At 37.1% G+C, this 25,446-nt stretch overlaps 1 protein-coding gene across 25 annotated transcripts in view; it reads right to left on the bottom strand.

The window, feature by feature from the left end:
• Window positions 1-25,446, bottom strand: part of DLG2 (discs large MAGUK scaffold protein 2) — a 2,060,086-nt gene that overhangs the window by 553,257 nt on the left and 1,481,383 nt on the right. For all 25 annotated transcript variants that reach the window (XM_086678450.1, XM_086678461.1, XM_086678456.1 and 22 more), the window contains one exon: window positions 3,355-3,524. In XM_086678450.1, coding sequence (XP_086534576.1) covers window positions 3,355-3,524 — 170 coding nt within the window. The remainder of the gene's footprint in view (window positions 1-3,354; window positions 3,525-25,446) is intronic.

Consider the following 25,446-nt stretch of genomic DNA (forward strand, 5'->3'; position numbering starts at 1 on the left):
AGGCTAGTTAGCCCAGTTGGCAAGAGAGCTGATGCTGACTGTAGAGAGTGCCTACATGCTCAACGAAGGGCAGATAAGGACCTGTGAGCACGTGTCAAATTTTAAATGATCTGGGGTGCCTGGGTGGCTCAGGCAATTAAGCATCCAACTCTTGATTTCGGCTCAGGTCATGATCTCATTGTTTGTGAGATCCAGCCCCGAGTTGTGCTCGTGATGACAGCATTGAGCCTGCTTGTGATTCTCTCTCTTTCTCCCTCTCTCTCTCCCCCTTTCCTGATCTCTCTCTCTCTCTCTCTCTCAAAATAAATAAATAAACTTAAAAAAAATGTATGCTGTGGTCCCTGGGTGGCTTAGTCGGTTAAGCATCTGACTTCAGCTCAGGTCATGATCTCGCAGTTTGTGAGTTTAAAACACTTAAAAAAATAAATTTTTAAATGTTCTGGAGCATTTTGGCTCTCCTAGTTAAGTTGAATCATGACACAAGCTCAATAACAGGGCTGATTTCATTTTGCCTTGCATTAAAGTTACTTGAGTTTATGTCTTTTTCTCCTGTGAGAACTTTCTGATTCTTTCATCAGAATCACATCTGATTCATCTTCATCTTCCCTTTCCACAGTATGAGTCAAACATTGGTAGAAATTAATTTTAAATACATCATCATTCAAAAGGAAAGAACTATAAGGTGCCAAGTGAAGTTAACATGGCAAAGTATCATCACCTTTAGTGCAGAACCTAATTTAATTATTCCATTTGCTGATTTAGCACTTCCAGTATTTTAGGCATTGGGAAAGGCATTAGGAATTTAAACTCTGACTAAAACCATGTCTTTTTTTGTATGTCAGTAAATTTTGTATAGAAAAACAAATCTCCATCAGTGACCTCTGTATGGTGACAGTACAAAAATGTATAAGTGACTCAACATAATTTGAACAGGAACAACAGGCCCACAACCCTCTATAGGGATGTGGCAGAAGTCTGCTTTCTGGGATGAAGGTTAGTTCTAATAGTTTCCTGGTTCTCCACGTCTGAGTAAACCAAACCTATCATTCATATGCCATGCACCTTTGGGTTATTGCCTGGGTATTCTTGGTGGATTATGCTCACCTGTCCCCATTTCCACCTTTCTATGTCCCAGGGCAATTCCTGCCCTACTCCGGGCTCACAGAAGAAAACAATTCAAACTGAGGAAGCTCGCCAGAGGGATTCCTAGTACCAAAGGTAAAGACCCCCAAAATCTGTTCCTGATAAAATTTAAGAGTTTTGGCCATGGATTCCCTAGAACCTTGAACTGCTCTGCTGAGCAGCTGGAGGTCATCTAGTAACTGGGCTAGCAGGAGGCCAGTTAATGGATGCTAATACTTTGCTGAGTGCTTCAAACCGGTATTGGCTTTAGGGCTGTGCTAAATAATTGCTGTTAATTGAATTTAGAAATACCTACCTGTTACTCATAAATAGTATATATTTTTAATAGAAATAGTGTAATGCTGAAATTATTTATCTTTGAAGCACCTTGCAAATATGATGTTAAGAAATGTGTAGGTTACAAAGTCTTTTCTTTCATACTGTTAGGATGTCCTTGGAACCACAGTAGAGGGGACGCCCATCTTGCCAGCTCAACCCAACGAAAAGCCCCTAGTAGCGTGCCAGAACGAATGGAGGTCAACCAATCACCAAACGACAGCATGACCTGATGGGAAAAAGGCCCATCTGGACCTAAACCCGGAACCACTGCAGCTTAAAAACCCCACCCCACCACACCTGGGCGCGACTTCCCTGACTCCTCTCTCTCTCTCTCCCTGAGTCACAGAACCTCGCCTGAGACCTTAGTTCCCGATAAAGCCTTTGACTCCTAAAATTTTTTAGCCTCTGACTCTTATCTTTACCCTGCCTTACGCCTGACCCTAACACATACCACCAGACATTGTGGTAAGCAAATGCCTTACTTCCCCCCCCCCCCCGATTTAATTATATGATTTTAACGCATTTGAATTTAGCCCAAGAGTGATCTTTATTTTCATTACATTATCAAGCAATTATAGCAAAGTCTGAGGCCATCTGTAGTAAAGAATACTACAAATAGCATGTATTTATATAGGTAATATTTGTTTGGCAATCAATGTGGGCCAGCCACTATTCTAAATATTTTACATGAAATGGTTCATCTAATCCTCACATTTCTAGGGGCAAGTACTATTACTATCTGCATTTTGTAGATGAGAAAATTAAGGCTCAGAGAGGTTAAGTGATTTGCTTAAGGTCAAACAACTAGTGAGGTGCTTTGGTAGGTCCTAACCTAGACACTTTGACTCTGTAGGCTACACTCCACCAGCAAGGTTTAGTTAAATGTTAAATTCTCATAAACCCTGTGGGAACGATACTACCATTATGATCCCAATTTAATAATGAGGGGATTGTTCTAACCAATATCACTCTGCTAGTAAGTGGCTGAACCAGACTTTTAAACTCAGTCCCGTCTATTCTTGGGTTTGAGATCTTAAATACCACCCACCAGTGCTGTTACTTATTTCCTTTTTAATCCCATTTAACATTAGAGATTAAGTAGATTTTAAGGGAAATAGAAATAATTACTCAAATAATATACTAACTATCCAGTCATAATATTCTAAAAATATTTAAAATACTGTTAAGCCAATTATTGGATTTTTATAAAATATTTGAAATACTGTTAAGCTAATATTAAATGTCATCATTCTGAAGAGAACCCAAATGACTATTCTTAAAAAAAATTAATATAATGATTCATCTCACTGTTTATGTGATTCCCCAGGGTAACTACAATTACCTCAGGAGATTTGGGAGCCTTTAAAAAAATAAATTTTAACTTACTTTGACTATTTCAAAGATAAAATGTTATGTAGTATTTTTTGTGTATAACACATGAGAGTATTATAAATCAAAACAAATCACAACAGTATTATAAAAATATAATAACTTATTTCAGGATAGACCAGTTTAATCATTACCATTCATATTACTATTTTACTAAATGAAGAGTCACCATTTATATCTTGAAAATTATAAAGAATTTATATGCCAGCCAAATCATGATGATTCAATAAGATTAAAAATTTATAGAAAAATATAAATGGTTTATATTTATAAGGCCATTGCTTATAAGGACATTCCTACATAAATCTGTCCTTTCTTTCTCTGAGTTCATATTAAGCGTATTGATTTCCTTGACCTTCTGTAAAAACCACTATTGCAGGACTTCAAATCTCTAGGTAAGCACTGAATGTCAGAACATAAAAGAAGAGACTACATCATAGGTGGATTATGGCATAAATTTTAGTCAAATGGTGTCATATTGTGAGTCATTTATGTTTTTATTACCTTTAGGTCCTTTGAACAATTTGATTTCCACGACAGTCTCCAGAATGGGGCGTCTTCTACGCACGTACAGCCGGACAATAGAGCCCGCTTCTTTGAGGGCTTCCACGGCCTTACTGTGGGAAACCTCTGACACATCGACCTCGTTCACCCGCAAGATACAATCATTGACCCTGAAAGAAAGGGAAAGAGGCAAAAGTTAGGGGTGGCTAGGAGGATTTCTTAAAGAATATTGTCATTGTTAGCTACCCTTAAGAAGTGGGGGAGTGAATTAAGCAATTTTAAAATTTTATATTCAGAAGAAACAATTCAAATGAAATGAAGAACTCCCCAGCCTTCCAGGCATTTCCGAATGGACTGCACTATTGGTCAAACCCCATCTGGGATTCCAGTCCATTGGGACAGGGAGTGCATTGCACATGGTACAGTGAGAAGGGCACATTTGAAGGCCTCTGTCAGTCATGTAATTATTTTGATTGGTTTTAACTGCTTAAACTGAGGGTTATGATTGCCGTGGTTCTCAGAACTTACTATGGACTATACAGACATAGCAAATGTAACCTTATAGATTAATTTTTCTTGAACTTTTAATTTGCTAGTTATACAGGTAATATGTAGTCATTTCTGAAAATTTGTAAAATGTAACAATGTAGAAAGAAGAAAATATATACATGACCCGATCATCTAAAACAAAACTGTTAGCTTTCTGGTAAATTATATTCCGGTGTTTTTTCTTTCCCCCTCTAGTTTATAAAGCAGTATTATAGATATTAAAGTTCAAATTTCACAAAATTCAAAGAAAATCTCAGATAATCTTTACCTTAGGTATTTACTTTGAAAACCAAGCATTATGGTAAGTTCTGCACTAAACTCTCCTTTTTGCCATTTTCTCTTGGGAAGGAATAATTTGACTTTTCTATAAAGCTGTCCAATGTTTTATATTTACATGCCCATGGACTTCAAATCTCTTTTATAGTTATGATAATTAGTTTAAATTTTAATAATAGTTAAAAGTGTGAGGCTTGAGACTAGAAAGACTTCCTTCCTTTGTTCTGAATATCCATTCTAGCATTTCCCATCTCACTTTACCACGTTGCTAAGAGTAAAAAATATGGGCCTGCTCTTGCTTGACTTCCCTATCCTGTAACCACCACACATTCAGGTCTCCCTGCAAAGTATACCTGCCATTGCATCCAGGTTTCTTCATCTGTACTGTTACCATCCCGGTTGAAGTCAACATCATCTCTCACCAAGATTATTTGTATGGCCTTCTACCTACTCTCCCTGGATCCTCTCTTCTCAATTTTTAATGCATTCTCTACATGGTAGCCAGGGTAAAGCAAACACGATTGGTTGCTTACCAACCTTCCATTCCCATTTCCTTCTTCCCCACAGTGCTTGATGTCTCAGGACATCTATTGCTTAGCAAATAGTTGTTAAAGCAATAAAATAAGAAGCCTAAGTTCAATTATTAGGCCTTCCATACCCTAAGTTTGTAAACACTGATAATTAGCCTCTCAGCCTCTATGTTCACATCAATAAATAAATACACTAGTAATATCTACAATAAAGACTTTAGGGGTGATTAAATGAGATAATGTACATGTAAGTCTTTAGCACAGACTATGGTATGTAACCAGCACCTAATAAATGGCTATTGGTAGCACTGAAAATTTTGACTTGTAATATTTTAATTATTAGATCCTTTTCATAAACTTGTAGAATAAGACTTACCATCCACATTATAGAAATGAGAATTGTTCCAAGCGGATCAAGTTCTTTGTCTAAAGCTGTCAGCAATTTGGGTAGACATTGGATATGATCTGAGGTATTCCTATTTCAAAAGTTGGGCTCTCTCCTCTCAGGATCACATTCACCTAATGTGATGAACAGTTTCATGTATACTGTGCACATCAATTCAAAATTATAACACGGTAGTGAAAATATGTAAAAAGTATGGGAAGAATTTTTCTATCATTTTTTCCCATAACTCTTCTATATGTGTTTGGGGAGCTGAGTTATAGAGACTCTTGTGTCAATGACAACCCTGATTAACCCCAAAATTCTGAGGTGTAACATTACACTTATTAAGATTCAGTCATGTCATTTCATCATAACAGATGCTATGGCTTTAATAGGTTTGCACATACATTTCCTCTCTGCCAAAAAAAAAAAAAAAAAAAAAAGGAAAAAAGGAAAATTACCAATTAAAATAGTTTTGAGAATGTAGGCAACACGGGTGCCAGCCGCCCTACAGCAGCTGGTCCTTTGAGAGTGGATAATTTTGTCATCTCATGATAATGCAAACACATAGTGTTTACCATCATCCTATGCTCAGAATATTAATCGTATCTTAAAACACTGCTTTCCATAGGAGGGAGGGGCTGGCATTTAAAAAAAATTCTGGATGCTCTATCTATTCAAACTGTACTAAATTTTTCCTTTCGTATATAGTGGAATCCTTAATTGTCAATTGCTGGGGTGAGGAAATCAGAGCCTAAATTAGATGTTTTTTTTTCCTGAACATGTGGAGGAAGTAGGCAACTTTAGTGCAGTGAAAAGAGCATCAGAGTAGCCTTCAGAACACTTGGATTTGAGTCCCAGCTGGGTGACCATGGTCAAGTCGCTTCATCTCTTTGAACCTCAGTCTCCATGAAAAGAAAGTAAGTGTGCCCAGAGTTAATGGGTAGAGTAACCAGACAGACAGTGCACATGGGCGTATGTGTGACCTGTAGTATACAGTACATATGAGAGCTGCCGCTATTGATCAGTGAGTCAACGATGCTGTGCTCAAGGACTTACTGAAAGGTGAACAAGATGGATATGGAAATTTTTTTAGAGAGAGGGCCTGCTATGTGCCATGTCATTCTAGTCACTTCATTTATTTACTGGTACTTAACCCCAACCACTTATGAAATATTGATTCTCATTTTACAGACAATGAAATTTACTGACAAGGTCACAGTGTTGTTGAGGGCAGGGACATCATTCCCAACCTGGTTTTGCCCTTTTCTGAAGCCTATGCTGATACCAAGTTCCCAGAATTGATTGTTGTAAATTAAAAAAAAAACAAAAAGTGTGTGAGGGGCAGAGTTTATATATTCAAATTCTCAAAATATAGAGGAATGAATATCAAGGAAAACTATGGCACCCAACTTCCCTTCTTCCCCATCATTTGAAATAGCATCTGGCTAGAGAGTCATAGCTATTTAAAATTAATTTGCTTTTACTACTAGTAGATAACCTTTGTGAGTAAAGCCACCACTTGCATTCATTTTGAAACATACATATATCATTAACTTCAAATTCAAGTAATGCTTTGTCCAAATAAAAAGTACAGCTTTTATCACATTTCTGGTATGTGTTAGAAAACATTTCCTCCCCACTCTACTCATGTAAATGAGTTGATGGTTTCATTTTTTCAGCGCTTGTTGTTTCAAATATAAGTCTACAATATTCATTTCGTGAAATGAAACTGTCCAAGATTGAAAGGCTAATTTTAATATTTTTCTCATTTTCTTTAGAATTCTGGTGCATATCCTTGCAGAAAATGTCTTAGAAATAAACAGAACATTTCATCATTAACATGTCAACAGAATCACACCTAAATTTTCCATTAAGCAATTAAGTATTCTGGAATATGATATAGGATCACTGAAAAGCAAACTAATACCTGACAAATTATGTTCCAGTTTAAGGATACAATTGAAATAACATGTGTTACTTACTCTTTCATAGGTATTAAAATGATGTTCTGTTGTAAAATGAGCTTAGTGACTTTATACATTTGTTTTAGAATGTCAGTTCCTTAACAATGGTCACCAAATGCTTGTGTTAAAAGTAAAAATTCCTGTTCATTATGAATTTAAAAATACTGAAAGGAAAGATAAGTTTTTAGCTCTTGTTCCTTGTGGATGTAGATAGAGATTAAAGATTTTTTTTAATGTTTATTTATTTGTTTTTGAAAGAGACAGAGTGTGAGTGGGGGAGGGGCAGAGAGAGAGAGGGAGGATCCAAAGCTGGCTCCTGTGTTGCAGACACAAAGCCTGATGCAGGGCTCCATGTAGGGCTCAAACTCATGAACTGTGAGATCATGACCTGATCAAGTCAGATGCTTAACCAACTGAGCCACCCAGGTGCACCGAGATTACTGATGTTTTGAAAAGCATATTTCTACTTTTGTGTTTCTTCCCAAGTTCTATAATGGACATATATCACAGCAGAGAATCTATGAGCAATGGGCTTGGGGGCCTTGCCACACTCTGATCCACCTGGGTCATGTCCCAGCTCTAGAACTTAGGAGCTATGTGGCTTTGGGCAAGTCACATGACATCTCAAAGGCTCAATTTCTTCATCTGGAAATAGGGATAATAAGATTGCTGCATGGATTTAGATGAATAGTACTGTGAATTGTACAGCGCCTGACAAACAGTAAGGTATTATACTCATGAAAAAGGGATAAGCAATTTGCCTAAGAAACGTAAGAAGTGATTATAGTGGAGGAAAGAAGCTACAAAAGGTAGAGGAAGGGACAGAACTACAGTCAAGATACTGAAAATGTTTTTGAAAATTTTTATGAGAAAGGGAGGAAGAAATAAGATGAATGGGGTTTGGGGGGGTGAAAAATGTGAAACTAACAGTTTTCATTAAGTCTTATTTTATGAAATTTAATGTAATTCCCCTTTAATTTTACTCCTCAGCTGCCCCCAAGAAAATAGTTGTTTTGATACAACCTATATCTTTATGGAAACTGTGGTGAAAGCTTCTAAAGATCAGCACTTGGCAGATTTCCCACCACCTTGTGCCTCTCTGTCCTTGCCCCACTCCACACATCTAATGATACCCAGTCATACACAGACCCTAGCAAGACTTGATTCAAAAGTACGTTTTAAGTCACAGAGTCTGAAACTTAACTTTGCAGCAGCTATTTTTTTTTAAGTTTATTTTGAGGGAGAGAGAGCATGCACACACATGAGTGGGGGTGGGGTGGGGGACAGGGAGAGAGAAAGAGAGAGAGAGAGAGGGAGAGAGAAAGAATCCCAAGCAGGTTCTGCACTGTCATTGAGGAGCCTGACTTGGGGCTTGAACTCAGGAAACGTGAGATCATGACCTGAGTCAAAATTGAGTTGTAAGCTTAACCAGCTGAGCCACCCCGGTTCCCCAGCTATTGGTTTTTAAGGGGTATTACTGAATTGGCTTATTCTTTATTGTCTCCACTTACTATTACCTTTTTTGGCCTAATAGATAAATTAATTACAGACCAAAGGGCCACACCATGAAGGAACCTGATCAATGTTTAATGTGTTGAAGGAAATATAATAAAACACTATCAAATGGAGAACCCTAGCTAGGGAACTATACTATATGCACCTAAAGAGGACAATTGATCACTTAAACTCAGAATCTGTTTAAAAGGGATGACTCCACAGATTTCATGTAAACTATAAGGAAACCAGAAAAGCTCTGAAGGTTAAGGTAACAAAAAGGTCTTATTTTTCTTTTATTCCTAGAATCATTAAAGGTAGGTTAAGAACAAAATAATACTCAAAACTTTACTTTAAAAAAGACGGGAACTTTATGCCAGCAAAAAGAAAAATAAATACCACACACACACACACACACACACACACACACACACCCAGGCTGATCTGAATGGCTTCAAATCATTATGACCTTTCCTGAATTTACTTAGTTGTATCGGTCTGCTCTCCTCCTGCACCCTTTTATGAAGTGCACATGAGTGCTTGCTGAAAATCCTAAAGATCCACCATCAACTAAAATTAATGAAATTTCTCACCCTAAAAATTCAACTATTGGGGTGCCTGGGTGGTTCAGTTGGTTAATCAACTGACTCTTGATTTTGGCACAGGTCATGATCTCACGGTTTGTGGGTTTGAGCCCCATGTTGGGCTCTGTGCTAAAAGCCTGGAGCCTGGTTCAGATTCTCTCTCTCTCTCTCTCTCTCTCTCTCTCTCTCTCTCTCTCTTTCTCTCCCTCTCTCTCTTTCCCTCCTCCCTCTCTCCAGCCCTCCCTCTCATGCTCTCTCTCTCTCTCTCAAAAATAAATAAATGTTAAAAAAATTCACCTATTATATTGACCTCATTAGGTGCTATTAGTCCATTATAACTGAGAATAAAGAAATAAAAATCAGCTTATTTTTTATAGTTTTCCAGGAAAGGAAAAGAATTAGTGTTTCAGAAGCATCAGCTATGTGCCAATGTGGTAATATCTGTTGGTAGTTTTTCTCCAACAAATATCCACATGGTTGCAAAAGTGTTAAGTTCATGTAGCTTGGATCATGGATCACTTGTCAGGTTTGGCCAGTTCCTCTTTTGGGTTATTTGGAATTGAAACCATGAGATTCAGATTTTATCTGAATAGAAAACAATAGTAGCCTGAGAGTTTAACATTGGGCAGCATTTTCTCCCATGTTGACTGAAATGGCAAAAGAAGATGGAGAATAAAGCAGATGTATGGACAGAAGCAAGGGCTTCAGACAGTTGGAGGGATCCTCCTGAGCTCCCCCACGATGCTTCTGTCCATGGATGTCCTTCCCAGGGCTTTGTTGTCCAATTCATCCTGGAATCTGAAAAGATGCTTCATGTGTCTTTCAAATTCATTCCCCTTTTGAATTAAGTTAGCTCAGGTGGATGTGCACTACCTGCCAACAAAAATTTCTAATATAGACAGACTTTGTGACCAGCGCTTAACATGCATTATCTCTCGTAGCTGTTCCCTATTTTCTTTTTGTTTTTATTATTTTATTATTTTTTCTTTTTTGAGAGGGGGTGGTAAAGAGAAAGAGAGAGAGGGAAAGTGGGGGAGGGGCAGAGAGAGAGGGAGAGAGAGAGAGGGAGAGAAAGTGGGGGAGGGGCAGACAGAGAGGGAGAGCGAATCTTAAAAAGGCTTGAGACAGGGCTCAATCTCACGACCAACTTGTGAAATCATGACCTGAGCCAAAACCAAGAGTCAGACACTTAACCGACTGAGTCCCCCAGGTGCCCGCCTATTTTCTTTTCAATACTTAACTCAAGTTCATCTTATATTCTGGGAAGTCATCCCTGGCTCACTTGGCTGGTCCAGTGTCCCTCCACAAGTTGCCAGTGCAACATATTAATAGGGTTAGCAGATTTAGCAAATAAAGAGTATAAAAGATCTCGTTAAATTTGGCTTTGAGATAAAACAATAATATTATTCAGAAAAACAAACACTTTTTTTTCGTGTAAGTATGTTCTATACCATGTTTGAGACTTACTAAAAATTACTAGTATTTGTCTGATATTCAAATTTAACTGGGTATACTGTATTTATAAAAATACAGTATTTATAAAAGCACTGAACTATGCTTATATATATATGCTTATATATTTTACAACATAGATTGAAACTCAAACAGGTTGATAGTAACAGTAAGTCATATCTACATAATCTCAAAGGTCATGTACTCTATTGTCCACATTTCTCTGGTTTGTTAAAAATAATTTTGGGACTGGTTTAAGGATGAATCCCAACTATTGACTGGCCATAAGTGGGGTCAAGGATCATACTGGCAAGCAGAAAAGCCAAGTAAAATCAAAATCTAGATCAGTGGTTCTTAAACTTTGTTATGCATTAGTTATGTGGAGAGCTTGTTAAACCACAGATTTCTGGGCTTCACCCTGAGTCTGTGATTCAATAGGTCTGGAGTAGGAGAGAGGATTTGGGTTTCTAACAAAGTTCTAGGTGATGCTGGCCATGCTGGCCTGGGACCATACTCTGAATACCACTGTACTAGGTTTTGAGGTCTTACTCACTTGGCTTATATGCAGTTCATTCTAAAATGAACAGGAACATTCAATTTTATATAGACCAAATTGACTGCGGTAAAAGTCCTGAGCTGAATCTGGACCCAATCCCCTCAGTGTTGCAGCTTTTCGTTCTCTGGAATGAAGTCTCTGGGGAATTTGGGCCAGGAGACCTCAGCTGCCACACTGTGTGTCTGTGCAATATGTAAGCCATTTTCCAGCCCTCATTTTATATCTATTGGTCTTTCCCTCTTTTCCTTCAGCAAAGACCAAGTGATAGCCACTTCATTCTACATTTTAAAAATAGGTTTTCTGTTCTTGTCTCTAATTCTGGGTGAGAGTAACTCAGGTTTATGATGCATAGAAGCCATCCCCTACAGTGAATGTACTGTTTTTCTCTATTTGCCACTTCAGTTCCCTTATATAAAATGTTTGGAGGATTCTCTGCAGCTGTCATCTGGGAAAGAGCAGAGCTTTACACAATGGGAGAAGAAATTGGCTATTTCAACATCAGTGATTGGTCTTTTTCGGCACTTTCCCAGAAAACCAGAGAGGCCAGCAACAAATCTTGAGCCAGGTAACTTAGTGAGCAAACATGGAAAAGAGCATGAAATGGGAATTTCAAAAGGAAAAGATCGTAGGACTGGAGACCACTCAGACCAATAATCTGTCTGCAGACAAAAGTGCATGTCAATTTTCATGAAATGAGGTCCTGGTACCTCCCATCTGGATCACTACAGTAGCTTCCTAGCTGTTTTTCCCAATTGCCAGGTTAAGTAATCCCCTTCCACTTCATCCTAACACACAAGCCCAGCTTCAACTTTTTAAAGCATCTCTATCATCATTTCTTCTCCCTCAAAATTCAACATCAATCAATCAAAGTTACTTAACCCATATAAAATAAAAACCATTTATCTTTGCATTACTAATATCTGGCACACAGTTATCACTTACAAACAAATGAACATCATTGAAAGAATTCTAACTCTGACCCCTCTTCAATCCCATTCTAGCTAATTCTTATGGGCATTGCTCTGAGAACATAAGGAGCTCATTCCTTGCTTCTGCATTTTATTTCATGATACTTTCTTCCTCGCAAAGACCTAATCAAGACCAAACTCATTCAAGGACAAGCTCATAATCCATAGCTTCATAAAATGTTTCCTAATCACTCAAATCCTCATTGCGCATATTGCTGAAAGTGTAAATACATGATAGATTCTCATTAAAGAGCTACAGATTGACTTGGTACCCCCCCCACAGAACCTAAAGCAAGTATACACATTAGGAAATATATTTTTAAACGTTAGATTTGATTTCCTGTTTTCCTCTACTCAAACCTGTTCCAATCCCAGAAGTTGATATGAATCAACTTATATGAACTTCATAATTATACATCTCATTCTAATTAGATGGGGTTTAATGATATTGATGATAATTTCAGTGAAAAGTTGAGAACTACAAAAAACATGGTATTTTGGGAAGAATATTGAGTTATAAATCAGATGTGAATTCTAATTGTGGTTCTGCCACTTTCCAGTTAAGTAAGTCATTTCCCACCCCCCACCCCCACTCTCGTTTAAATTGGGTTCAGTGATGCTACAATTCTCTTTTGGCTTGGGTTCTATAAATCTAGGTTCAAGGTCAGCTCATCCTGGCGTCTATCTCTACTTGGAAGTCTGGAGTTCATCTCCAAATGGAGAGGAATGACAAATTATCCTCATCTTTTGCCAACAAACGACTCTGTATGTCATTTTTATTCTCTATCAAGGTAAATTATGCCATCACCAAAAGTGGGAAGTTCTGCTCTCTTAACCACACATCCAATATGTCACTTTTTGTTTGTTTGTTTAAGGTTTTCTCTTTATCTTCAGTTATCCTATCTAAGATCTGGCCCTTATTGTTAATCACCAGATTCTGGGGGAAAAAATCAACTAGTCTTCTTTCCAGATTTGCTCCCATAATCCATCTTCCAGTTTATTGACAGAATGGTGTTACTGAAAACACACCTGATTGCTTTATTCTATTTATTAGTCTTTAATTGCCCTCCATTCCCCACAGATTTTCAAATATTTTGAAAATCAAAGCAAAGAGGCCCTTTCTTCAAATGAAATCTTACTAAGTAGCCATATAATGTATACTTAAGTTTTTTGTATGTAACAAAAGCAGTTTCTGTAACTTCTGCATTGGGGAGGGATAGGTATCAAGTGCAGCTTGATGAAAGGCCCTCATTTGTTACCTCTCAGAGGTCTCTGAGGAATCCAGAGTCAGGGTACTGTATATGATTGAGCTAGTTAGTACTGAGAGAAATCCAGGGGAAGCCCTTTGTTCAAGTCAAGTGAGTGCCCTGGTGCTGGTCTGGGTCTGCTAAAGTGGGTATTTTTTTTCCTAATTTACATAAAGGCTTCCTGTGGGCCAGGGGTAGTACTACTCCTGGAACTCTGTGAAACATAAATTGAGTCCACCTGCCTTTTTGGATAAAGCCCAAAGACCTTCACATAATAAACAGGTCTTTCTACAGTCTGGTTTCTATTCACCTACTCAGCACTGTCTGTTGTATCATTAATAGTTTCTTCAAACATCATGCAAGTTCATAGTTCAGGACTGTCCATCTGCCTGAATAGGCACCTTCAGACTTTACATTTGTCTGAAAACCTTACCCATTCTGAGACTAATGCCAATTCTGAAGCAGCTTTATGGTTTAAGAGGGAATATAGAAAAACAAGCTATTAAATTTCAGTATGTTAAGTGCTATGGCAACAGCAACAGAGGATGCTGGAGGGGCACATAATGAGAGAACATTATCTGGTGTAGGGAGGCCAAGGAAAACTTCTTGGAGCAACTGAGGTAGGTGAGACCTGAAGGCCAAATAGAAGTTAGCCAGGTAAATAGAGAGAGATGTGTTCCTGGAATAGCTTAGTGGCTAGTGAGTTGAGGAGCACAGATGGAGTCTTGAAGGCCTCATAAAGCATGCTAAGGAACTGGACTTGAACCTAAAGGCGATGAAAGCCGTTGTAGTGCTTAGCTAGAATAGTGTTCTAGAACAATCTCTCCAGGTACAGTGTGGAGATTATGGAGACTTGATTATATTTTGGAGGTGGAGTTGGGGTAGAATAAAGCAAGGATTGTTTTAAGATGCTATTGTATAATCCTGGTAAAGTTATGGTGGCCTGGATTAAACCAGTAGCAGAGGCAATCAGGATAGAGCTAAGAGAAGAGATGAGAGGGCTCTTTCAAACCTACTAAGCATGCTGATGGGTTGGATGAGGGAGGTAAGGAAAAGGAGGAAGTGTTTTATTTAAACTTTTATCTCTAACTATAAATCATGAGTCACTTGAGGAGAGTAATTCTATCTTAAATTCATTTTTATAACTTTAGTATCTAGTATTGTGCCTGGCACAGAGCTGGCAGTGAATATATGTTTGATAAATAAATGAATGAATTTTAAAATCGGGGAAGTTAGTCAATGACATCTTTGCTGCCAGTATCCATACTTTTCCTCATCCTTTCCAGTGACCTTGTCCTATGAGAATGCTGTGTCTTATGTCCTCTTGTTTCTCCTCTATAAATATAATCAACTGAAATATAATCACTGTAAGAAACAAGCTATCATTCACAAGCATATTTGCATTAAAAAAAGAACTCTGGCAAGAGGGCAAGATACAAACAATAAAAAAAAAGCAAGTAATCAATGATAAGATCTCAAATATTAGTTGAGAGATGTAATATAATATGCACAAACATGCACGTTCATTCAACACTTACTGAGCATCTGCTACATAGGGCCAGGTATTGTGCAGGCACTAAGGACACAGTGGTGAATGAGAAAGGTATGGATGGCCCGTGACATGGGCGTGGAGAGAAGGAGACTGACAAGGAAACCCTAAATCACATCACAAGGACAACAGCCTGTATCTCTTAAATACAAGACTAGTTCTAGCTTAAGCATGTCTTCCAAACTTTAGGGTTGAAGTTTTAATTTCAAGTTTTTGTTTACTATTCTTTTTAAAAAATATTTTTAATGTTTATTTATTATTTTGAGAGAGAGAGAGAGAGAGAGAGAGAGAAAGAGAGAGAGAGAGAGAGAGAGAGAGAGAGAGAGAGAGAGAGAGAGAGAGAATGAGCAGGGGAGGCGCAGAGAGAGAGAGGGAGACACAGAATCTGAAGCAGGCTCCAGGCTCTTAGCTGTCAGCAAAGAACTGGACATGGGGCTCGAACTCACCCACCATGAGATCATGACCTGAGCAGAAGTCAGATGTTTTACCTACTGTGCCACCCAGGTGCCCCGCTATTCTTATGATTATTATAATTCTTGGAGCTTAATTGATGGAATGAGGAGAATTGAACCCTAAGCAAGAATTCAAGTACATTATGTGGCAAACTGCTTGCAGTCTTGCCCCTTGTTTTGAACTGCTCTTCACTTACCATGAACATAAAAGCTGTGCCTTGATGTTCCCCCATGGGGTGTGTGCAGTAACTTATGAACCAGTTGATGTTCTATATACTACTACTTACACAGAGCAAATATACATTATCTGATGGTAAGTGATTTTGGCAGTTTATAAGATGCATAAAATATTTAAGAGGAAATTGTCAGGATCTTTAAAGATTCTTAAAACTGTAGATATTAAATCTCACAGTGAGTAAATTCATTCATTGTTAAAAAGAAACAATTTTCAGCATTTGTACAGTTCAATAACAAATAAGATACGTGTCTAACTTAATTCATTTGTTTTCTTATCTATTAGATTTCTCCCCACTAGAACACAAGCTCTAGGAATGAAGAGCTCTTGTCTCTACTGTTCTCTTTTTTATCACCAGTGGCTGGCATTGCCCCTCACACAATAAGCCTCCACTATCCACTCAGTTTTCCTTGTTTCTTTTCTCTCCTCACCTCTAACTCCAATCCGTCAGTAGAATAAATCTAACTCCAAAATAGATCCCAACTTACCCTTTTCTCTACATTTCCACGACTAGTACCCAGTCTAAGTCACCACCACTTCTACCTGGACATATTAGCTCACTGGTTCTACTCCTGTTCTTTAGAATATGTTCTCTACATAGAAGCCAGAGTAGCTGACTTTTAAATTTAGATCAGATGCCATCACTCACCCCTTGCTTAAGCCCTCCAACCTCTTCCTATATCCTGTAAAATAAAATCCAAACCCCTTGCCTGTCTTACATGCCTTACCTGGCTCCCATTTCTTCCTGTGCTCTCTTTTCCCTCCCTCCACCTTGTCCCCTTCACTCTGGCCACAATGATCATATATATATATATATATATATATATATATATATATATATATATAAATTTTTTTTTTTTTTTTAGTATGTGCTTAGCTTAACTCTGCCTTGGGACACTTGATCTTAGTGTTCCTTCAACTTTGAAAGTCTTGCCTCATAGTTGCTTGGAGAGCTCCTTTTTGTCATTAAGATCTTACCTTAAGTGCCATCTTCTCAGAGAAGACTTCATTGAGCACCCAATGTAAAGTAGCCACGTAGTACTCATTCTACATCACTCTGCTTTAGTCTTTTCATAGCACTTATTACTTGTGATATTTTGTATATTTATTTATTTTCTGCCCAACAGACAAAAATGTAAGTTCCTTAGAACAGGAACCTTGTCTTGTTGACCATTTTATTCTTAATGCTTAGGACAGTGCCAAGCCCTAGCAGTCACTCAAAAAATAGTTGAATAACAAATAAATTAATGAAGGGATGAATGAATAAACAGTAGTTCTACCTAACTTGGATTGGGTTTGTCAACAATAAAATATGTATAATCTTGCTATCCAGATTTGAACTCTAGCTCGAAGACCTTCTTAAATTCAAACCCATAATTATCAGAATTATTTAGTACTGGCAAAGGCTATGAGCAATTTTCTATATAGCACATAATGCTAAATTGCTCAGAGGTAGTAATTTTTGAGGGTAGATGATTAGTGATGCTGTTTTTGACCTTTTCTAAGTTGCAATAATCAGCTGTTATTGTTTATATGATTTCATAATACCCATACCCCTCATCTCTTCCTAGGATAAATCATATTTCATAAAGTAAATTCAAATTAATTTTGTGATGAAAACTAATGACACATTTTGAGACTGGTATTATTCTGTGATCCCATAAACCAGAAATAGCACTCCCTGATTTAATGGTTGAATTGGTATGTTTGCAAATGGTATGCTTAGTCCTTATACTTGTTCTCAACTAGGAAGGTCAAACTCAGAGGCTTGGGATGGCAACCAGAAGGGCTAAGGGCACCGAGTAGGGTACCTTTGCTGGCAGATATCTTCTCTCTTTCAGTAAGTGGATTTCATTTGAATTCATAATTTTCTCTTTTAAAATACAAGTAAACCAACTGCTATCTATCATTATGCATGACTCTCCATGCAGAAAATGGGACTTAGAGCACAGGAAGACTAGGGGACTCTATGAGGGGTAATTTCATGGAAGAATTTATTGAAGGAGACCATAGCCACCAGGGCAGCAGAGAAGAGGAGCTTCCAGAAGATGAAGGAGACCAGAAAGAGACCTAAAAGCAAAACTACACATTTTCTGGGATTCCTATGACAACAGATGTAGTAACCTCCAGAAACAGTGTTTATAAAGCACTTCAACAATATTACCTGTTTTTATTCTTAAAGCCTGGAAATATGCCCTGCAAATATTTCTACATTTTCAAGTGGAAAAGCTAAGGCTTAGGCAAGTTAAGTAACCTTACTCAAATTCACACAGTAGATAAAATATGGAAATAAAAATTATACATTCATCTTATGGCTGCTGGTCTTATTTCCTTGCTATTTATCACTCCCTGTTTATGCTGCTGTCACTTGGTCGTTCTGTTACAACTGTCTGGCAAAACTCCAATCCTGATTGAACCCAACCCTCCATCTCCCTCATTGCCTCTTCCAGAGCAGCTGAACACGGAAGTGCTGAAGAAAATCAATGAATGACATGAATCACTATACCTTCATGATTTCCAAACACCCTGGTCAGCTTGCTATCCCTTGTTGTGTAATGATCATCCCCGAACTTTTTTTTTCTCTTCTGTCACTTCCAGCACCTAAGTTTGTTTGATACTTCCAAGAGAGAAAAAGAAACTATCTGATGAAAAGTTCCTCAATTTATGATTCCGAATTTACCTGCTTTACTACATGCAAGGCCATGTTCTTCTGTCTCTTTCTATTACAGTGGAGAAAGTTCCTTTCTACCAAAGGTCCATCAATTCACATGTTTTTTTTAAAGATCTCACCTGATCATTTAATCTTTTTATATCCTGTATCCTTAAAAACCCTATCTCTATATCTAACCCATTCTCTGAACATTCAAAATGTTCTGGTATCTCCTATCTTTTGAAAATGTTTTCATTAACTTGATATCTTAACTTGGCTACTCTCCTCTTTCCTCTTTACAAACCAAATTTATTAAATGAGCTGTTTACATATATTCTCTATTTCTTCCTTCCCATTCTTTCTTTATTCCCATTCTTTCTTTATTCAAATCTAGTCTCCTTGCAATGCCCTTACCAAGAAAAACAGAAAATATTCCTACTAAATTCACAAGTCATCTGTTTTTCGCCAAATATAATACAATCTCCTTAGTCCTGATTTTAGTTGATCTTACACCAGTGTTGAAGCCAGTTGCTTACTCCTTCCTTGAAATATTCTTCTCCTGTTTTCTGTGACCCTCCTGCTTATTTCCCTGCCACTCTGATCACCCCTTTTTACATCCTCATTTTAGTTCTCTTCCAATCTATAGATCTGTATACATGGAAAACAAAAGCAAAAACATAATTATGCTCTGTTTTGCATGCATGCTCTAAGTTGATATCTAATTTTTTCATAAGTTTAAATAATAGCAAATGATTTAATTTCTGGCTTATTTTGAATTGTAAACTTTTATTTTCAACTGTGACATCATTACTTCAAATTTATATAGTGGATTGTAAATATATACTAATTTGAGATCCATGATCACAAATTTAAAATATAAATTTATATGCACTTTTGGAGAAGTTGTACATTTTCTCTCTTTTTTTCCCCTTGAACTGATGCTTTCATTTCACGTCCCCCAAATTTTATCCTATTATATTCTATGTTAGAGCATCTTATGTGGATCACCCTAACATACTTATATAAAACAAAAATGCATGTACACCTATAAATCCTATGTTTTTTTTTTCAAACTTCTTGTGATATAAGCCTCTAAATGCTAAAATAATTCTGAGTTTATAATGATTATTATTAATAATAAACAATTGATAAAAATAACCTAAATATAGGGGCTCCTGGATGGCTCAGTTGTTTGAATGTCTAATTCCTGATTGTGGCTCAGGTCCCGATCCCAGCGTCATGGGATCAAGCCCCTCATTGGGCTCCACATTGAACATGGAGCCTGCTTGAGATTGTCTCTGTCTCCCTCGCCTCTTGTGTGTTCTCACTCTAAAATAAAATAGTAACAACAACAACAACAACAACAACAACAACAACAACAAGTAAAGAAAATAACCAAAATAGATTCTGAAATTTCAATGTACAAATCTAAAACTGATAAAAATGCAGTTGTACTTGGGATTCATCTCTTGATGGAGTAAATGAAGCACTTTAAAATTACCTCATGTTTCCATTGATGAATATAAATTAATGGTAGAATAAGACAAGATTCAGTTTTCCTATTTTTCATTTCTAAGAATTTAAGTGCTGAGAAAACTTGCTCACAAGAACAAGTAGATGGGAATGGAATGAGAACTTTGAATTCCTTTCAAGTAAAATACCTCAAATCCTTAATCTATCATTAAAACTATTTTAATAATCTGTCAGATAACAATCCCCTTTCAATTTCATTAAGAGAAAAAAATGGGAAACCACATACCTTACATAATTAATGACCCAATTATTAACTTCATTGATTAAAGTCATTGATTTCCTCATCCTGAGCAACAATATTTCAGATTGTTTCTTTATATCTAGCAGTAAAATAATACTGTTAAATTAGTAGTGAAATAGTACTAAATAGTAAATACAGCCAGAGTAGGATTGGCGATGGGTAAGACATAGACCTTTCTTTTGTAAAATAGGAAAAGAGCAATTATAAATGGAAAGGTGGTAACAAAGAATCAGTGTGAAGTAGCAGGCTACTTCCTAGGTGGTTACATTTTGTCATTCTGTACATATTCAAGGCAATCTCTTAATTCCTTGGTCTCAAAGATTCACAGTTAATGTTCCCAGCCAGATCTCTCAGAGTTTCCAATCTGTATGTCCAACTGTCTATGTGATATGTCGACTGGAATTCCCCGTAGGCATCTTAAATGTAATACTGTTCAAAATGGAACTATTAAACGTATCTTCCAACTTTGCCTCTCCACTAGTCTTTACCAATTCTCGTGTTCCCTACCTGAAAGTCATTCCAATAATTCTACTAGATGGTAAACTTAATGAAAATAAGGATGCTGTGCACACAGCACATGATATGGGGTCCCAGACAGAGAAGGCACTTTTGATTTATTTTGAAGGAATACAGTTTTTTCTCACATCCAACTCCAATTAGTCATTAAGCTTTATCAAATTTACTCCTTAAGTATATTTCAGAATCTATCTACTTTGCTCTTTTTGTGAGCATCTTAGTCCAAACTCTTACCATTCATCACCTGAATTACTGTAATAGCTTCCTAAGCTGTTCTCCCTGCATGTACTCTTGTCAGCCGAGCCAGACCTCCAGAGCAATCAGAGTAATGGTTATAGCTAACAATTTAGTTCAGCCATTGTCTCATCAAAACATTCAAAGTTTCATGATGCTTTTAGAAGGATAAGAACAAATTACTAAGGCATCAAGGCTCTATCTGCCTGATTTCTCATGTGCACTTCTTTATTTTCATCTTGGGCCTGTCTTCCCTCTCTCACCAGCTCTAGTGCCAGTGGCCTCTACCCTGTTCCCCTTCAGGCCTTTGGACATGGACCTGTTCTCTCTGCCTGAAGACTCTACTTCTTCTATCTTGGCTAGCACTCACTTGTCAAGTCTCGGATTACATACCTCATCTCTGCAAGGCTTCCACTGGATACCCTAGACTATGTTAAGTCATATGCCACTACAGCCTTTCAAGCTTATGAACGTCCCTATAATAACACTTAATTTTGGCTCTATGTTTACTGTGATAGAGTACCGAAAGCACAGATCCTGCTTTTCTTGTTTCCTGCTTTATCCCAGCTCCAAGTGTCTGATATATAGCAGAATACTCAGTAAATACTTATAAGGACAAGCAGATAACAAAAGCCTGGGAGTAAAATGGAAGGCTCAGTGTCAGTGTAATAAATATTTGCTTTACTCCTTACATTAGTCACTTCACTCAATTTCCCAACTTCAGTGAGTGTCATTGGAGTTGATGACAGTGGTTAGCAGCTCACTCAAGATCCCTTACTCCCCTACACCGAAAATCTGGAGGCTACCTCCTCCCATTCCCCACATTCATACAAAAATGGCTCTGCCTACCTTCTTTTCTAACTCAGATCTGCATGTTGGGTGGCCCAATCTGAATGTCAGAGAACTGGGAATGCAAGGACATGAGTTTATGGCACATGAATCAACTATGCTGTTCTCACACCTAGCACAACAGATTAGTCACTAGGGTACCTTCCAATGAAGCTTGAAAATATATGTAATTTTATAATAATACATACCTGGGATAATGAATATTAAAGTTCATTTATGTTTTAGCAAAGACATAAACAAAGGAACCAGCTAACAATTCCTTCTTTAATTTATTGTTTTCTGAAAGGAAGAATTGGCTTTTTTTTTTTTTTTTTGCCCCCTAATGGTCCTGCCTTTCTCTTTAGTAATTTACTACTAAATTACACTGTAATATTTAAAGGAGTTAATGGAGGGTAGGAATAAAAGGGAAATAATACCAACATTTTAATTAGTAACAGGGTATTATAGATTATAAATTATGTCCCTGATGTCTGTGTTCTAAATACCAGACTAACTTGCATAATTCAAAATGATTTGGGCCCAAATCCTGGGTCTTTACCAATCAATTCAAGGTCACCTGAGGTTGACTTGTAAATTGTCTTAGCTCAGAGTATTACAGTGATACTGAAGCTGGATGTTAATACCTCTCCAGAAGCTTGGTTTTACCCAGTAAAAACTGTTGTTCCTAACTCACTCAGCAATAATGTAAAAGAAAACTTCTGGTATATGATTTAAAACAAAAAACAAAACAAAACAAAACTATAATAAGGAATACTAGAGCCAGTTTTCAAACATTTCAAACCCAGAAATGTGTGATAACTATGAACCTAAGAATAGTTAACCTGTTTTTTTCTAATATCTGCCAGATTTTTAACTCCCTTCTACAAGGATGTTCATTACAATGTAATAAACAATTTAAATATCCAAAACAGGGTAAAAATAACATAATATTACACGTATATGGTATGAAACTATGCACCTATTTAAAATAATGTTTGTAAAGTATATTTTTATGCAAGGAAATGTCTATGTTATGATAGTAAATGAAAAAGGAGGGATAAAAAGTTCAACTATATAAAAGTATGTACTGAATATGAAGGAATATAAAAAATTGTTCCTTTTGGTGATAGGATTATGAATAATTCTAATTTATTTTATAAATATCTATATTTCCCAAATTTTCTATTGTAAGCATGCATTATTTCCAAATCAGAGAACTACATTATCTTCAAAATAAAAATTATTTCATCTTTACCATGTTCCTTTTATAAAGAATTGCATAATGACTAGACCTCCGATCCAATCCAATCAGCCATTTTCTGAAGAGCCTAAAGAATCTGGGTGTCACTTAGGTATGTTTGCACTTTTAACTTTTGACACTATAACTAATAGGATATTGAATGGCTCTGTTCATAAACTCTTAACGATATGTTCAGTTTTTCATCTGCAGATAATTGCAGTCATGTGCTGTGGAAGGAAGAACATGGATTTTGGAGGACAGACTGTTAGAATTTTGGCTTGGCCACTTGTAACTTAATCTCTTTGAGCCTACATAAGCTCATGGAATAGGCTTAATAAATGGCAGCCCTTATTAGTTCCAAGTGTTTATTATGGGTAGGGGATAGTGTTAGATGTAATAGGAAACTGAACATTGAATAGGTAACATGAGATTTCAGACATATAGAAGGGTGGGATTTTAAGGTGGTTTAGAGATTCCCATGTTTTCTTTTTTCAAATCTAGTTATCAAGAAAATAACTAAGTCATCTAAAGCAAATAAATGTGCTATCATTAAGACAAAGCAAAACATATTCTCTGTAAAATGGGGTGGTGGCAACAGTCACTTCTAAAAAACTTCATATGAGATATCCTAAAAGCCAAGAACTCTACCAGTATACATATCCTGTTCATTTTATTTTTACTGGGCCCCAAAATTCAGTAACATGTTTCCATTATTGTATCTGCCAACTAACTTTTAAGAAATTAACATCCACTAATGATCACCTCATGGGGAGTTCATAAGGCCTAGGGAAGGCGACCACTTAGGATAGACTCCCCTTCTCCCACAAGAGACATACCCTAGAATTCCTTGACTCCAGCCCACTTTAGAGTGGCTGCAGAAATCGCTTTCCAAGTTCAAGTTCCTAAGGACTGATGGTATAGGCTTTGTGCACAACCTTAGACCGAAAAGCGGTGGAAGGATGACTATTTGCAGGAGATGTGGATGAAGCTTGGATGTGCAAAGTGTAGTGTCACAGACATATCCCCACCTTCCTTTTGGTATAGCAGGAGCTGGTAGCAGGAAGAGAAAAGGCCAGTGAGGGGCTTCAAACTGGGGCCTGCTTGCCCTATGTGGATTTCCTGGGGTAGAACTCTGAGTCTTACATTCTAAACTCTAACCTGGTTTCCCAGCTTCCTCTGGGAAACTAAAATGTGCAGAGGTGGGTAGATGGAGGGGGTGGGAACGTGGAGGGATATCTTGTCAGTATATGTTGCCCAGCGTGGACCGCAGAGCTGGAGAAATAAACCTCACTCAGGTGACGATACATACATCTCCATTTGACTGTTACCATATTTCCTGCATAGGAGCTGAATGAATATTAAGCAGCTCTAACATCTTAATGACTTTGACATCTAATTGTTAATCTAATGTGTAATAACTTGATGCTTGCAAAAGCTTACCACATTATTAGGCCTTTCCAAATAATGTAATTTGTAACTGTTCAGAAAAACTATTCTTGAAAATTACTGCTGTACTAGGAACGAGGGGTTAGTTGGAGTGCCTTGCCCACCTCACCCTAAACTATTTTGTTTTGGTCTAGATCCCAAATAGCTATTTACTAAAATCAATATCAAATATAGTTTCCGAATATTAGAATGACAACACGCCTTCTTGGGAGACTATGAGGAATAAATAATAACAAGTACTTTATCAGCATTTAAAGTTGTGACCAGCTCTTGGCTTTCAGAATGTAATAAAGATTGCATGTTCTCAGATCTACAGATTTAATCAAAACAAAGGGTTGATTTTCTGACCATTATAACAGCATTTTGAATGTCTCAGTCAACAAAAGTCAAACGATAAGAATTTGACTTTGAAACAGAAAATTCCCAAAGAGCTTCTATTATACTAGTTTAAGGGAGAAAGATGCTGAGATCATGAAGATTATGTACCATTCTCAAGGTCTCCCAGCAAGTTAGTGGCAGAGATCCCCAGGTCTGTCTCTGTCCTTCACTAGAGCAGTGCATCTTGTTAACTTTCAGTCTGAACTGGGAGTTTGAGTCTAGATCTACAAACAGTGCCAGAAATTGCTTTCTATAAACAAAGCAGGGACTAGAATTACATCAGAATATTTAGAGCCTCATGGAGCTAGTCTTAAGGGATGTGAACCATCACATCTATGTTTTAACAATCCTATTGTTCCTTTGCGAGGATCAATAAGGTTTTTTCTTCCAAAAGTATATTTGGATAACTGAACTTTATAAAACTCAGTCTAAATTAATCCTCCTAAATTTTAAAGCACTTAGTGATTTGTTTGTGGCTTCTGAAAATAAAACCTTTATTTGTCACATAATTTTTTGGAAGTGTTGATGTTTTAGCAGCTGGCACAGAAGGTCAAATATCGGTTAGTTTTGTTAGGAAATGGAAACATGGTGTGATATTTGCCTATTTTAGAGATTACTTTGACCATACAGGCATGGAGCCCAAACCACAGGTACTCTCTCTTTGGTGAAGAGATTATTTCCGAAAAGATCTTTCCTAAATCATGGAACCTCAAATGAATTATTTCTGTATCTTGATAGCAATGTGAAGAAGTCGTGAGCTTGCTAAAACTAGAAGAAAAAAA

The sequence above is a fragment of the Puma concolor genome, chromosome D1, assembly GCF_028749965.1.
Source record: "Puma concolor isolate L17-30 chromosome D1, mPumCon1.1.hap2, whole genome shotgun sequence".
Taxonomy (NCBI): Eukaryota; Metazoa; Chordata; class Mammalia; order Carnivora; family Felidae; genus Puma; species Puma concolor.